General features: G+C 38.0%; 1 protein-coding gene across 5 annotated transcripts in view; it reads left to right on the plus strand.

Annotated features, from left to right (window-relative positions):
- The window catches only part of LOC139946728 (telomerase protein component 1-like), a 36,177-nt gene extending 20,526 nt beyond the window's left edge, over positions 1–15,651 (plus strand). For all 5 annotated transcript variants that reach the window (XM_071944388.1, XM_071944392.1, XM_071944389.1 and 2 more), the window contains 10 exons: positions 48–374; positions 1,754–1,871; positions 2,777–2,905; positions 3,525–3,655; positions 5,151–5,283; positions 7,174–7,290; positions 8,004–8,147; positions 9,595–9,675; positions 10,766–10,924; positions 12,627–15,651. In XM_071944388.1, coding sequence (XP_071800489.1) covers positions 48–374; positions 1,754–1,871; positions 2,777–2,905; positions 3,525–3,655; positions 5,151–5,283; positions 7,174–7,290; positions 8,004–8,147; positions 9,595–9,675; positions 10,766–10,924; positions 12,627–12,737 — 1,450 coding nt within the window. In that variant the 3' untranslated portion in view covers positions 12,738–15,651. The remainder of the gene's footprint in view (positions 1–47; positions 375–1,753; positions 1,872–2,776; positions 2,906–3,524; positions 3,656–5,150; positions 5,284–7,173; positions 7,291–8,003; positions 8,148–9,594; positions 9,676–10,765; positions 10,925–12,626) is intronic.
- Positions 15,652–16,400: the final 749 nt, after the last annotated feature.

A 16,400-nucleotide genomic window follows, 5' to 3' on the forward strand; every position in this document is an offset into this window, starting at 1 on the left:
ATATTATTATTATATTATTATTAATATTATGAAATGTTTGTATGCAGCTTACTAAGCCAGGTTCTTGGTCGCTTTGAGAAAGAGAACGGCGGCTACCTGGTCGTAGCAACCCTGTCTCTTCTGGAATGCTCATCCAACGGACTTCTAGAGACGGAGCTTCTCTCCATCCTAGGAGATGAAAGCAACATGTCCATTCTAAAAACCGGGTACGCTTCCTCCGAGAACAATAAGAAGACCAGAGGCGACCCCTTACCGGCGATCAAGTGGTCAATGGTGTACAGAGCGCTACGCCCGTTCCTCAGACCGTTTGGCGACAGCGGGGAAGGACGCTTGGATTTCTACCATCGGTCGCTCAGCAAATCTGTTCGACAAAAGTAAGATCGCTTTGTTCACTTGCTTATTTGAACCCTCCTACCACACTTTGCTCTCAGGGCCTCGCCGCACAAAGCAACTTTTGTAGGCAACTTGGAGGCAACCAACTGCAGTGCAAGCTACAGGACCACTTTGGTAGTACATGAGTTATTTTTAGGAAATTGTCTTACGATCCACAAGGAAATTGGTGGCGTTTAAATTGTGAATGGATGTTCTTCTTTGAGATTGCCTGGAACTGGTTGCTTGTAAGTTGCCTCGTGTGACATTACCCTTAGGTCTGTTGAGTGCCTGGGATTGATCAAAAAAGAACATAGCACTATAATAGATGTTAAATCTGCAACAGGGATAAAGAATATTAATTTTGGTTTTTACCCATACACCGATGTGTGTTAGCACTGTATACTCAGTACCTTCCCAAGTTCTGTGAAAAAATATCACAGGCATGTCATGTTACTCGGGTGGGATTCGAACTCACGACCCTTGCAACTCTAGAGCAGTGTCTTACCAACTAGACTACCGAGGTTGCCCGGCAGCCAGAGGCAGTACGAATCCTATGTTTTGGCAGCGGGTACTACAACGATATAATAGATGTTAAATCTGCATCGGGGATAAAGAATATTAATTTTGGTTTTTGCCCATACACCGATGTGTGTTAGCACTGCATACTCAGTACCTTCCCGAGTCCTGTGATAGGATTCGAACATATCACTAGTCGTAAAGCAGCTGTTGTATGACCTTTGACATCCTTGTAGAACCCCATCTCTCTCCTTGCTCAAATGTTCTACTAAAATTAATTACTAGGTTCTAATTTATATAGCCCTTTTTCCTGTTTGTCTGTCAGTTTGTTAGCTTGGAAGAGTCAAACCCACAACCTTGTAATTGCTGCTGAAAAGTTCTGTCTTGTGTAACATGCCGGAAGTAATTCATAGGGGTCCTGTTCTTTCCAGGTAGCTGCAGGGAAGGTGTGGAACGGTCTGCCACATGCCATCAGAGCCATCCAAACAATAAATATTTTCAAAACAATCCTGAAGACTCATCTTTTTTTTATAGACACCAAGAGGGTACTTTTCTATTAAAGCAAGCGCCGTGTGGATACCGGCGCTATAGATGATGTAACCTCTGACGTCACTCGAAAACCAACACATGACTTTGTGTTTTGGCAGCCAGCTAGAAAGTGTATGCAATCTTACCATGACTACGCGTCTTTTTGCCCGGCGAAGCATGACGTATACAGTGTGGCAGTTTGAATGTAAACATAGGTCACATCGTCTATAGAAGACATCATTATAATTTTTATTATTATTATTATTATTAATTGCAAGTCCTGCAGTCTAACCACTGGACCACGTTGACCGTGTGTTCTCTATCCTCTTTTCTTCAGGTATTTTGGGCTGCAGCCTGGTCAGGAGAGCAGTTTAGACAATAAGATGGGGAAATGGTGGCATACAAAGCTAGCTGATTTCTTTGAAATGGAACAGAACATGGACCGGAAGGTTGAAGTAAGTCTTGGAATAAAATTATAACTGCTTCTTTAGTAATAATAATAGAAATATAACAATGGGTTCTTATATAGCGCAAATTTTTGTCACTCAGTGACGCTCAAGGCACTGAAACATTCAGTATTTTCCTACAAGGTATGTGGGACTCTGTTTAGAATTACGAGACCTACTTCTTTTACATAGCACCATGTTATGGTTTACAAGGTGCTGTGACGCACAATGCTGCCAATCAAACCAGGAACACCGGGGAAAACCCTTTCTCTTTTCGATAAATGCACTGGGTTTTTTCTTGCGTTACACAACACACAGGACCAAGGGCTTTACGTCCCATCCAAAGGACAAAGCTGATTAGAAACACCAGAGCTTTTAGTCCAGTGCACTTAACCGCTCTACCACTACAATCCACTTTACAATTAGTTTGATGTGTCAAGATCACTTGGAGACACTGGACACTATTGGTAATTGTCAAAGACAAGTCTTCTCACTTGGTGTATCTCAACATATGCATAAAATAATAAACCTGTGAAAATTTGAGCTCAATTGGTCGTCAAAGTTGCGAGATAATAATGAAAGAAAAAATACCCTTGTCACACGAAGTTTTGTGCTTTCAGATGCTTGATTTCGAGACCTCAAAATCTAGTTCTGAGGTCTCAAAATCAAATTTGTGGAAAATCACTTCTTTCTCGAAAACTGCGTTACTTCAGAGGGAGCCATTTCTCATAATGTTTTATACTATCAACAGCTCCCCATTTTTTGTTACCAAGTTAGGTTTTATGCTAATAATTATTTTGGAGTAATTACCAACAGTGTCCACTGCCTTTAAACCTTACATGTGACGTCACATTGTGTTCTGTAACTTGCAGAATTTTGACCCCGATTGATTGATTTCTTGCTCGTTTGAACAGGAATACCTTTACCAGTTGGTTAAGATTGGTGATCAAGAGAAGCTAGCTAGGTGCCTAGGAGAGTGGCCTGTCCTAGATAGGCTCTTTGAGGCTGACTACAGCTCTCAGCTTCTAGCATACTGGAGAAAGGTAAATTACAGTTCTTATAATACCCGGTTCTTATATTACTTGGTTCTTATAATACCCAGTTCTTATAACAACCGGTTCTTGTAATATTTGGTTTTATAACACTTGGTTCATGTAGTACTCTGTTCTTATAATACTCGGTCTTATAATACTTGGTTCTTATAATACCCAGTTCTTATAATAACCGGTTATTGTAATACTCGGTTTTATAACACTTGGTTCATATAGTACCTTTTAATGGATTGCTGTAACTTTTTATGGATTTTTGATGTAATTACGCTTTTGATTGTTTTCATTTGGATTAATTAATTTTCATATATTTTTTTTTTTACTGGACTTGTGTTAAATTTTTATGCGCTCTCGAACAGGCTGGTCCTGGAGAGAGTGCAACAATAAGTTCAATAAATTATTATTACTAACCGGTTCTTATAATACTCGGTTTTATAATACTTGGTTCTGGAGTACTCTGTTATTATAGTAGGTTCTTTTAAGACTTGGTTTTTATAGCATTCTGCCCTGTTGTTTATTGTCACTTGTCTCAAGTTTGTTAGCTGGGATTGTACATGTAGTTCATGGCATAGATTTAAAATAAAATATTTTTTATTTTTTTTTTAATGATCAGTGTGAAGAATCTGATGGTAAATATACCAAGATGGAGCAATGCTACAAGGATTCCCTCAAGGAGCTTGAACAAAGACCTGGGATCTCACAGGAAGAAGTGTCTATGAGATACGAGAGAATAGCCAGGGTGTTGTAAGTTCAGTGTATGATTCTTTATTCGCATCTGATAACGCACTTATAGTAAAATACAAAAACATACATTAAGGTTAAAAATGGAAAACAGATGAAAATTTATAAAACAGCACCACCTTAAAGAGTACCAACAATTTTACGGGTGCACAGAACTTCCAGAAAGTCATTGCACTCTTTCTTGTTAAGTAACCCACCTATGGGTTTGTCCTGCCTACGAGCTTGTTCCTTAATATGCTCGCAGTTCTGAGAGAGTCTTCATTTGAAGACGTTAGGAAAAAGAAAAAAAAACAGTTTAAGGGGGAGATAAACGTTTGATAATCACTCTTAAAATTAATGCCAATAACAACTTTTGGTTAGAAGTCTAGTGCACTAATCATTAAGAGAAGGGGTTTGCCCCGGTGTTCCAGGGGCGGATTGCACCAAGCGGTCTTATTCCGGTCTATGCGCTATAGCGGGCTAACTTGAGAGGCGCTCAGACAGTCTTTAATTATAGACTGGTTGCAATAGCGCGGTCTATAACTATAGCCAGTCTTAAATCTTAAGCCCGCTCAGAGCTGGCTATAAGCGGTCTTTGTTTTTTTATTATGCGGGCGCTACATTTGTAAGTCCTAGTTGTAGACGGTTTGATGCAAAGAGCTCTACGATGATACCGTATTTTAGAAATAGATTACACCCATTAGAGGCATTATAATGATGATACAGTGTACCATATATATATGTTCTGTTCCCAAGAGTAAAAATATTACAACTCACAGATTTGATATCCGATGATTTAAAAACCAAAGCAAAAGCATGTCGTAACGCCAGTGTTGCAGATGTGCTAAGTGTTATGGGACATTTGTTTGTATTGCATTTCTTTTCACCAACTTATCTAAGACCGGCTTATTGCAACAGGCTTAAAGACTGACTAAGCTAAGACCGTCTAAGGCAGAGACCGCCTTATTGCAACAGGCTTAATGACTGACTAAGCTAAGACCGTCTAAGGCAGAGACCGGCTTATTGCAACAGGCTTAATGACTGACTAAGCTAAGACCGTCTAAGGCAGGACTGGTCTAAGACCGCTGACTAAGACCGTTTTATTGCAAGCCGCCCCTGGTGTGATTGTCTGCTATACTGTATTTATTGTGCCACAGCACCATTTTTAACTATTACATAGTGCTATGTGTAAAAGAATATGACTCATAAATCAACACATAGCTCCACATATCTTGTAGGAAAAAAAATCTGACAGTGCAGGGACCTCACGTTGATATGCTCTGTGACAAAAACCCCAGGCACATTACTTAGGTGGGATTCAAACCCACGACCTTTGCCATTGTAGGTCAGTGTCTTACCAACTAGACCACCGAGATTGCCCGGTAGCTAGAGGCAGTTCGAATCCTATATTTTAGCAGCAGGTACCGCAATGATATAATATATGGAAATCTGCAAATTTCCATTTAATATATAAGAACTGTTTGATTGCAACTCTCCTTTGTGGATGATCTCCCCATAGTATTCAAGCTGGACTCTACAATGAATCAAAGGATCTTATTGATGTGGCAGTCACATTGGAACAAGAACATCTCGGTTCCAGACCAGAGAGGATGGTAGAACATTACGCTCTCCTGGCTGAACTTTGGGATGAGGTGAGTTAACTAAAACTTGGTTCGTGCATATTGAAAGGACCACGGAAGGAGTTTGAACTTCCGTACTTCAGAGGAAACATGATTGCCGCCGCTAATCCATTGCAGTTAAAGGCCCTTTTCGGCTTTGGAGTGGCCTTGAGGCTCCGTTCTGTCGTCTGAAACCCTGGGCACGTATACGCAAGGCATGCGCAATTGTCAAAACAACCGCGAGGCCAAGCTAAGCCGTATCCAAAACCAAATCCAGTTGTTCCAGTTGTTGTATTGTGACTGCTGACACAAACCTCCACTTTGCGGTCAGCCAATATTGTCCATAGTGGAGCAGCATTGTATTGTGGTTAACCGGCGTGTGCAGAATCCCAAATCGGTAGTTCTGCTAAATGAAAGAGTCGCAGGAAAAGAACATTTACAGTCTTAGAATGTTTGGATTTGTGGTTTGGAACATGGTCAAAGAGACAAACTCACTCCCTGCCAAATGCACAACTCATTTGACAGAAAAAAAAATCAATGAAAATTGTACTTATGTTTTGCCACAACTACCCCGAATTTATGCATTTCTCTAGTGGGTCTGTTTATTGCACTAGACACCTTTGGTAATAATTGTCAAAGACCAGTATTCTCACTTGGCGTATCCCAACACATGCATAAAATAACAAACCTGTGAAAATTTGGGCTCAATTGGTCGTCGAAGTTGCGAGATAATAATAAAGAAAAAACATCCCTGTTGCATTACTTTATGTGCTTTCAAATTTATAATAAAAGGCTTTAGCTGTAGTCTTTTATTATTTGAGTGAGAAATTACCTCTTTCTCAAAAAGTCCACTGTGGTTGGAAAAGGAATTACATGGAGATAACAGGTGTTGAAGTTTTAAGCAACTTGGTAATAATAATAATAATACCAAAACTTATATAGCGCCCTAATCATGTAAACATGCTCTAGGGCGCTGAACATAATAATGATAATAATAATAATGTTCAAACGCACTTGACAGAGATGTTGTTAAAGCCATTGGACCCTTTCGGTTAAGAAAAAAAAAATAAGAGTTCACAGATTTACAAATAACTTACAGGGTTTACAGAAGGCAATGGTGAAAGACTTCTCTTGAAATATTATTCCATGCAATGCTTTACTTTTTGAGAAAACAGCAAAACAATCTAAATTCTTGTTAACAAGAATTACGGATTTATTTGAAACACATGTCATGACACGGCGAATTGCGCAGAAACAAGGGTGGGGTTTTCCGTTGTTTTCTCCTGACTCCGATGACCGATTGAGCCTAAATTTTCACAGGTTTGTTATTTGGTATAGAGGTTGTGGTATACAAAGTGTGGGTCTTGGACAACACTGTTTACCAAAAGGGTCCAATGGCTTTAAGCAACTTGGTAATAATAATAATAATAGTACCAAAACTTATATACCGCCCTAATCATGTAAACATGCTCTAAAGGCGCTGAACAATATGATAATAATAATAATGTAATTATAAACTCATTTTCCATATACATGTTCAAATGCACTTGACAGAGATGTTGTTAACAGAACAGGTGAGTTTTGAGCAGTGTTTTGAACACATTGACAGATTGTTGATTACGGAGAGATATTGGTAGTTTATTCCACAGTTTGGGAGCGGCAGTAGTGAAGGCTCTATCACCAAGTGTGGGTAGCATCTTGGAAGATGGGTGTTTCAGCATGATGCCTTGAGAGGAACGATGGCTTGAGAGGAACATGAAAAAATAGACAAACTAAAAAATAAGAAAATACAAAATTATTACAATGGGAGTAAAAAATTCTTCAAAACATTCAACCAGTTAGCTAACACACTTAATAAATAGAAATCCAGAAGTATTAAAAATGCACTGTTTTCATTTTTTTTTTTTTTTTTTCCTCCGGCAGTTATGCAAGCTTCACGATTTCATAAATCCAGATCAGTTGAATGAGTTGAAGCCAGCGATTGACTTTGGCTTAAAATCCATCAAGATCAGAGAGACATTGGACGGAGACGAGCATAAGGTAAAGAAGTCCTCGACAATCGAATGGTTTTTTGTCAGATTTGAAACTTAAAGGAACACGTTGCTTTGGATCAGTCGAGGTGGTCTTTAAAAAGCGTTTGAAGCTGTTTGTTACAAAATGCAAATTGTTAGATAGATGATTTAATAGTAGAATATAATGATCCACACAAAAATGCCTCAAAATTGCCTGATATTCCTTGTATGTCATGAAGAAACACGATTGTCCATTTTGTGGAGTCAAAATTTTGACTCCATAAAATGACTGATCTGTGAAATCGAATTTGCAAGAGAATAATGAAAGAAAAACACCCTTGTTGCATTACTTTGCATGCTTTCAGATGCATAATAAAAAGGCTTTCAACTGAAGTCTTTTATTATTTGAGTGAGAAATTACCTCTTTCTCAAAAATTATGTTACTTCAGAGGGAGCCATTTCTCACAATGTTATACTTTCAAAAGCTCTCTATTGTTTGTTACCAAGTAAGTTTTTATGCTAACTTTATTTTGAGTAACTACCAATAGTGTCCAGGGGTGGATTTCACAAAGAGTTAGGACTAGTCCTAACTTAGGACTAGTCCTAGGAGATATACAAATTGCATGGATAGTCCTAAGTTAGGACGAGTAGCTGGTTCTAACTCGAGATAAGACTAGTCCTAACTCTTTGTGAAATCCACCCCTGTGCCTGTAAAGATCGTTCATTTCTTCTCTCCTACAGTACAAGATGGCAAACTCAGTAATGCGACTGTCTTTCAATTTGAATAACTGGGCGGAGTGTGGTGGAGATTCAAACCGCTCGGAACAAGAAGCTCAAGATGAGTCCTTCGTTCAAGCCGACGAGGCCATTCGGCTCTTCAAGGAGGTAGTTATAATGATAATAATAATAGTGGCTTCTTATATAGCAGTATAGCGCGAATATCCATCAAACATTATTTCCTTCAGGTATGTGGGATTACGTTTTAATTATGAGATTCCTTTTTTTTTTACATACATGTGTCACCATGTAATGGTTTACAAGGTGTTGTGGTGCAATATGCAGCCAATCAAACCAGGAACACCAGGGGGAACCCCTTCTCTTTTCGATAAGTGCACTAGGTTCTTGTACGTCGTTACACATCAGATGGGACCAGCAGCTTTACTTCCCACCCAAAGGACGAAGCAATGGTCAAGTGTCTAGCTTAAGGACACAAGAGTCACGACTGGCACTCGAACACACTCTGCTGATCAGAAACACCAGAGTTTGAATTCAGTGCAAATTGCGCGACAAGGATAGTTACATATTGGGGTGTGGTGTGGCCGAGTGGATAAAGAGCACCAGAATCAACCTCTGGGCCAAATTTCATAGAGCTGCTTAAGAAAACAATTTTGCTTAACAAATTCCTGCTTAGCAGAATCAGGCAGGATACCAGTCGGAAATGGTACATGTGACAAAGTTTTTTGGATGGTAACCTTACTCTGCGAAGCATAACTTTGTTGAGCTTAGCTAGTTTTTGTGCTTAAGCATCCCTTTGAAATTGGGCCATGGGGCCAATTTCATAGAGCTGCTTAAGCAAAAAATTTGCTTAATTCATAAAGCTGCTTTATAGCTTGCTTATTTTACACATGTTACTGGCCAAAATGTCATGCCATACATTGCTTGTGACTGGTATTTAGCTATTGTTTCCTTAGCATAACAATTGAGTGGAGTCTTGGCCGGTACTGATTTTACTAAGCAAGGATGTTTCTGCTTAAAAGCAGCCCTATGAAATTGGGCCCTCGTATTTGTTTGAAAGGGAACTCGGCAAACTCCCACAAGGGGATATAAACACCAAGCTGGCAACAGCCAATCTCTCTCATACCAACGATAATCTAACATCTATGATTATGAATTGCATAAATCAAGAAGTATTTTAAAAGAAAATTAATTTAACTCTTACCCAGCATATGGGGTTTGTTCCGCTTTTTTTGTAAATAAAATGAATACAAAACAACACAAAAATTATGAATACTAGTATTTGTTATTAAACTGTTCTGCCATCTTGTCGCTAATGTTATGAACGCGTTGTATCATGTCTTTATTCGTCTGTCCTTTTGTCTGCTTATCTGTCTGTTTGTTTTGTTTCTTTGTCTGTCTGGCTGGTTTTTTTTACAAGCTTTTGTTTGTCAAAACTGCCCCATACTCTACTTGTTACATTTATGCGTACTGTTACTGAATGTTATTTTGCATTTTTACTCCAGAACACATGTAATTATCAATAATTTTCATGATAGTTACAAAATAAACGTATATTTTATTTGGACTTGAATTATCTTGTTTCTTTTCTAAATAGATCGGTGACTTGGGCAAGGAAGCAGAGGCTAGTATGACTAAAGCGATCGTGTTTCCCAGGGGTGACGAAGAGCAGATACAGGTACCTTCTTCCAAACATTCTCGATCGGGATTCGCATCAACAAATTATTTTGATAACAATAATAACAATATCAATAATATCAAAAAATAATACTATAAGTTATCACACAAGCGTGAGTGGAATATGGAAAAGTATAGCACTTCTGCCCACGAAATGGATATGGGACGCAGACGCGCTATATTTTTCCAGATTTCCACGAGCGCACGTGTGATAGCGTATTTATCTTTAAGCAAACTTGACACGTGAAATAGAACACACAAGACGCAGGTATATAAGCCGTGCAATATATTTACAACTTGAAGATAACAACGTTTAAATTACACAATTTCAAAGAATTATCATTGTGCTTCATATATTATTACTCCCCGGTTCTGTATCTGTTCCCATTTTTTATATTTATTTTTATAAAGTTGTTCATAATTTGCCCTAGTTTACCTCTAAAATCTCTTAGCCCTTAATTCATCTTCATGATCATCAGCTACACGTACTCGACGCCTTCGCTCTTCTTCCATCGCTCAATTCCAGCTTTTCACAGTACCTGCACCACGACACGCTATGGCGATCGTACTTTCTCAGTCATAGCTCCAACACTCTGGAACAAGCTACCCGCCCACATTCAAGCGGCACCTTCATTGGATACTTTCAAATCATTACCTAAAATAGAATATGTTTTGTCAACCTAGTCTGGTTAAAGAAATATAGGTGTATTAGTGGCTCTGTAGATGCTGTAATATTAATATTAATGTCTATCAATTTTTGTTTTTTTACCCATATAAAAGTATTAATGTCATTATTATTATTTCATCTTATCACAGTACACAAAAAAAGATACAATTTTTCCTTTTTGGTGGTAACTCTCGAGTCGGGCTACGTTCCGTATCCTTAGATGTTAGATCTCAAGGGTTTTTCTCGGGATCCTCGTTGTGAACAAAAGCGCCGCTTTCTGCAACAGATCTATCCTCACATTTGTCCCTATTTCCTTTAGATGTTTCCCCAGTGCTTTCGGAATGGTGCCAAGCGCTCCAACCACCATGGGTACCGTACTACTATTGTTGTTATTATTATTATTATTATTATTATTATTTTACAGTGGTATGAACTGGCAAGAGAACAGTGCCAGCAAGCCTATGGAGAGAACTGTAAACTAATGACTCGGATTATGAGCAATATTGGGATATATTATGAAGACAAACGTGATTATCAAACAGCTTACACCTACTTTGTCAAGTGGCACGAAGTATCTACAGAGGTAAGAGTGTTTTTTTTGTTTTTTTGTTTTTTTTATCCATACACCGATGTGTGTTAGCACTGTATACTCAGTACTTTCCTGAGTCCTGTGAAAATATATCACGGGCATGTTACTCGCGTGAGATTCGAACCCATGACCCTTGCAATTTTGACTGTTTGAAAAGTAGTGTGTGTTCTCTTTAGACTGTACATTTGACATCACACTTTTTAGGAGGCTCGTTTGTTTGTTTGTTTTCGTTCCTGGGGGCAAGTTAAACCCAGAGTTTATTAAAGGCAGTAGACACTATTGGTAATTGTCAAAGACTAGCCTTCACAGTTGGTGTATCTCAACATATGCATAAAATAACAAACCTGTGAAAATTTGAGCTCAATCGGTGATCGAACTTGCAAGATAATAATGAAAGAAAAAACACTATTGTCACACAAAGTTGTGTGCGTTTAGATGGTTGATTTCGAGACCTCAAGTTCTAAACTTGAGGTCTTGAAATCAAATTCGTGGAAAATTACTTCTTTCTCAAAAACTATGGCACTTCAGAGGGAGCTGTTCCTCACATTGTTTTATACTATCAACCTCCCCAAATTACTCGTTACCAAGAAAGGTTTTATGCTAATAATTATTTTGAGTAATTACCAATAGTGTCCACTGCCTTTAAGAGCAAGGCTTGCACCATGTCCTTCATAAGGACTCCAACTCTATCTTTCCTATACCTCCAGTCTATGAGATTCTATAGCAAGCTTTTAAAGGAACATGTTGCCTTCAATCGGACGAGTTGGTCTTTGAAAAGCGTTTGAAACCGTTTGTTATGAAATGCATATGGTTATAAAGATATTTTAAAAGTATAATATAATGATCCACATAAGTATCACTCGAAATTGCACGGTTTCCCTTGTACGTCGCGAACTACTACGGTCGGCATTTTAAGGAGTCAACATTTTGACTCGATGGCCAATCGTGTTTCTTCGCGACGTGGAAGGAAAACCTTGCAATTTCGAGGCATGTTTGTGTGGATCATTATGTTCTACTGTTAAATTATCTATCTCATCATTTGCAGTTCATAACAAACGGGATCAAACGCTTTTCAAAGACAAACGCGCCCAATCCAAGGCAACATGTTCCTTTAAGGAAACCCCTGGCCAAAACATCTTGGGGTGAAAGATCGATTACTACTGCTGCCCCTTCATTATGGAACGACTAACCGGATCATATTAAACTTTCTCCATCAATAGCTTTGTTCAAAACTTCCCTCAAGATTCACCTAATGAGAACTGCATTACTTGCCTTTCTTATAATGTGTCGCTGTGCCATGAGCATCTTAAGATTAATGCCGGCGCACTGAATGACCATTATTATTATTGTTGTTATTATTGTTATTATTATTAAGATGGCTGTTGGATCAAGTCATAGCATGTAGTTCGAATTTGGGGCAAACATAAGAAGATCCGTCAAGTTGATCTCCAGTTCTGTATTATTAGCTTGTAAGCTTTTTAATAATTGTTTGAGTATTTTGTTATGCCCTTGTGTACATCTTACAGTATGCGGCGCTGTCACATGGCAAATGTAAGCCACTGTACTTTGCTTTGTTAATAAAACATTGCTTATAGCTCACACACTTGAGTCAAACGTGTACTCCTAAGCATAACATGGTGTCAGAAGTGGGATCAATAAAGTACTATTATTATTATTTAATTTCCATGATATTCAGGTATTTGGTGAGCAGCATCCCAAGACCAAGTCTGCTTTTAGCTGCATCAATGAACCAAGATACCTACAGATTAAAGAAAGACTATCGAGACAAAGACAAGAACAGCTATGAATATCGGTTTACAGACTTTAATCAATTTTGTATAAGCCATAAACGGGTGTTTTCTTTTTAGCGTGAAAGTGCGCTGTTGGGTAAGAAATGTCCCGGGGCTTCCCCGGGGCTGTTTTTAATAATAATAATATGAGATTAAGGGCTAATGCCAGAGCTGTGATGTGGGAAAACCAATTGGGAAAAGGTTTCCAAACTTGCTGGGTGTCGAGCCTATGCCATAATCATGACAGGTGCAATGGACGTATCAAACGATATCGCTTAAGTTTTAAAAAGACAGAGTTGAGTTGTGAAAATATTTTTAATAGAGATGAAGGGAAGGGTGAGATGCAATTATTAGAAGCACTGCAGGCCTGGATACATCTTTGAGAGGGCGAGGCCAATTTTCAGTTTTTCAAAGGGCACTTCCTTTGGCAAATTTAAAAGTTTATGGGAAACTTTTGAAAAGGGCAGTTCAATTTTCACAGGTTATTTTATGTATATATTTATATTTATATAGGATTAAAACAATCAAACCAAAGGTATACTTTCCTTGTAATGTCATACAAACCCCAAATCAATTTTTGTGATTCTAATTATTATAATAAAGTGCTTAAAAAGTGTGATTCTACGGTTAATGCAGAGGATTTCGAGGATTTTGTAAACAGAGAAGTTAACTTTGGTCCTACAGGCTGATTTTATAATGTTTATGTTTGTTAATGATATGTATGTATATAGTTATAGCTGTGTACGTGTAAATGTTTAAAGGCGGGGTAGACATTTGGTAATTACTCCAAAAATAAATAAACATAAAAAACTACTTGGTAAAGAACACTGAAGAGCTGTTAATATTATAAAACAATGTTTGGAACTATCCCCCTGAAGTTATGTATATAGTTTTAGAGAGAGGGGTAAATTTTCACAAAGGATTTTTTTTCTGAGAAAGGCTTTTGACTCGGGCATCTGAAAGTACATCAGTCTATGCAACAAGGGTTGTTTTCTTTCATAATCTTCATGCAACCTTGGTGACCAGTTGAGGAATTGGTTATTCTATGCATGTGTTGGGATACACAAATTGTGGACACTGGCTTTTGATAATTACCAAAGGTTTATCCTGCCTTTAGTCTGTGCCATAAGTGTACTTAAAGGTATATTTTTTAATAGAGTTGTCCAGTTACGCACAAGCTTTTTTTCCATTTTACCCTGAAATTATCTTCTCTCGTTTTTTTATTTGTTTACTTCTGTTCTTTCTTTTTAAAAGTTTAGTATTCGTAGTTCGTTGTTGTGAGCCTTTTTGAGATAATTTATTTGTTCAAAGAGTTAACTGAGAGCCTAATGTGCCTTGAAGAGCCTGGGTACTTTTTGTATGACACAAAACACGCTGTCCACAGATTTACATTAAACTCACACAGTTTGAAAATAATTATGATAGAAAGCTTCCTTTAAAATATTACTTCCTGAGGTGTTGTAGTTTTTGAGAAATGAGTAAAAGGAAAATTATTTTACCATGTACAACGTATTTTCGTGAAACTGTTTTACCCATTAAAAATTACAGCACCCAAGCAAGTAGTATTTTAAGGTAAGCTTTCTACGACACCATTATCTTCAAACGGTGTAAGTTTAATGTAAATCTTTGGATTGCACAAAAAGTACCCAAATCATTTAATAATAATACAAGAGTGGCTGTTTTTTACTAGAGGAGGTTAAAGCAAGGCTGACACTGCAAAATTGAAGAAGTTTGACGACAGAGGTCTTTATTGATGTCACATGGATGTCAAAGTGGGGCAGTGGACACTATTGGTAGTTCTTAAAATAATTATTATCATAAAACCTTTCTTGGTAACGAGTAATGGGGAGAGGTTGATAGTATCAAACATTGTGAGAAACGGCTCCCTCTGAAGTAACATAGTTTTCGGAAAGAAGTAATTTTCCACGAATTTGATTTGGCCACCTCCGAATTAGAATTTTAGGTCTCGAAATCAAGCATCTAAAAGCACACAACTTCGTGTGACAAGGGTGTATTTTCTGTCATTATGATCTCGCAACTTCGACGACCAATTGAGGCCAGATTTTCACAGGTATAATATACATATGTTGAGGTACCCCATTGGAGAAGACTGGTCTTTGACAATTACCATTAGTGTCCAGTGTCTTTAAAGGCACTGTACACGTTTGGTAATTGTCAAAGACCAGTGTTCTCACTCGGTGTATCCCATCATAAGCATAAAATAACAAGCCTGTGAAAATTTGTGTGCTTTCAGATAGGAATAAAATACTAGAAGTCTTTTAATATTTTAGTGGGAAATTACCTCTTTCTCAAAAACTTTGTTCCTTCAAAGGGAGTCGTTTCTAACAATGTTTTATACTATCATGCAAGAGCTCTCCAATGCTCGTTACAAAGTCAGTTTTTAAGTTCATATTTGTTTTGAGTAATTACCAAACGTGTACCTTCCCTTAGTGCATATCTGTCTGTCCATAGGTTAGGGAACGAAAGCATCTCCCTTAACCTTACAACTAAATGTTGTCATTAATTAACTGCTTACAATTAAATAATTGTCTACCTAATATATCATACCTCATGCTTTTATTGCTTTAGCAATTTCGATAAAAAGAAAAGTACATATTATTAAATAAAATTTTCAAAAAGAAATGTGATTATGGTTCACATCATAAGTTGGGTGTCAAAATACAAAACTACTCTTTACGGGACATTCCTCATTGATAGAGTGAGTCCACACATGTTTATTATTGTTTTGAATGACAGCATTGAAATAAATGTGTATTGAATTGAAAGACTTGCTTTTTCCCCCATTTTTTATATTTTCGATCAAATGTTACAAAATGTGTCTCGGGCACATGGTGTTCCTCAGAGTTTTAAATATCGTTTTTACATAACTCAATGTGGGTTTTTTTTTTTTTTTTTTTTTCCTACATTACTCAACTGTTGGCAGTTCTTTGTACATCACACGTGGACATTTCCAAAACTGTAGTAAGTGATCACACCATATATGCAAGTGGTTAAGGGAGCCCGACAGAAAGAAAAACAAATATGCTGCTGATGGGGCTACGGATGTGGAATGGATTGGACCATGGGGGAAAGAATTGGGCGGATTTATTGGGCTGGCTATAAAGTGCTTACATCTTCAATCATTCGAAGGGTGCACTCTACAAGGAAGAGGGTGAAGAAGAAAAAGATTTTTATGGGTTGGCAATATTGAGATGGGAGTATAGCCATGGTTACACACCTATATTCCGACACCCCTATGTTCCGACACCCCTATGTTCCGACAACTCAGCCTATATTCCGACACCCCTATGTTCCGACACCCCTATATTCCGACACCCCTATATTCCGACACCCCTATGTTCCGACAACTGAACCTATATTCCGACACCCCTATGTTCCGACACCCCTACATTCCGACACCCCTATGTTCCGACAAGTTGTTCCCGCACTTACTCAGTTGATCAATAACAAAAACACAACTTGTATTACGCAAGGTTTCCCAGTAATTTTCGACCGGGATTAGGAGTGAAGACTATTTTAAAAAGTGATGGAATCACGCATGCATTTCATTTTTGTTTGTGGTTATTTATACACATGAGTGTGGCTCTCCGAGGTAGCTGGCAATAAAATACTCGGTACTTTGCTATTGTTAGGTGCGTGTCCGTGTTGATAACATTTCA

This window comes from Asterias amurensis, chromosome 14 (assembly GCF_032118995.1).
Source record: "Asterias amurensis chromosome 14, ASM3211899v1".
Taxonomy (NCBI): Eukaryota; Metazoa; Echinodermata; class Asteroidea; order Forcipulatida; family Asteriidae; genus Asterias; species Asterias amurensis.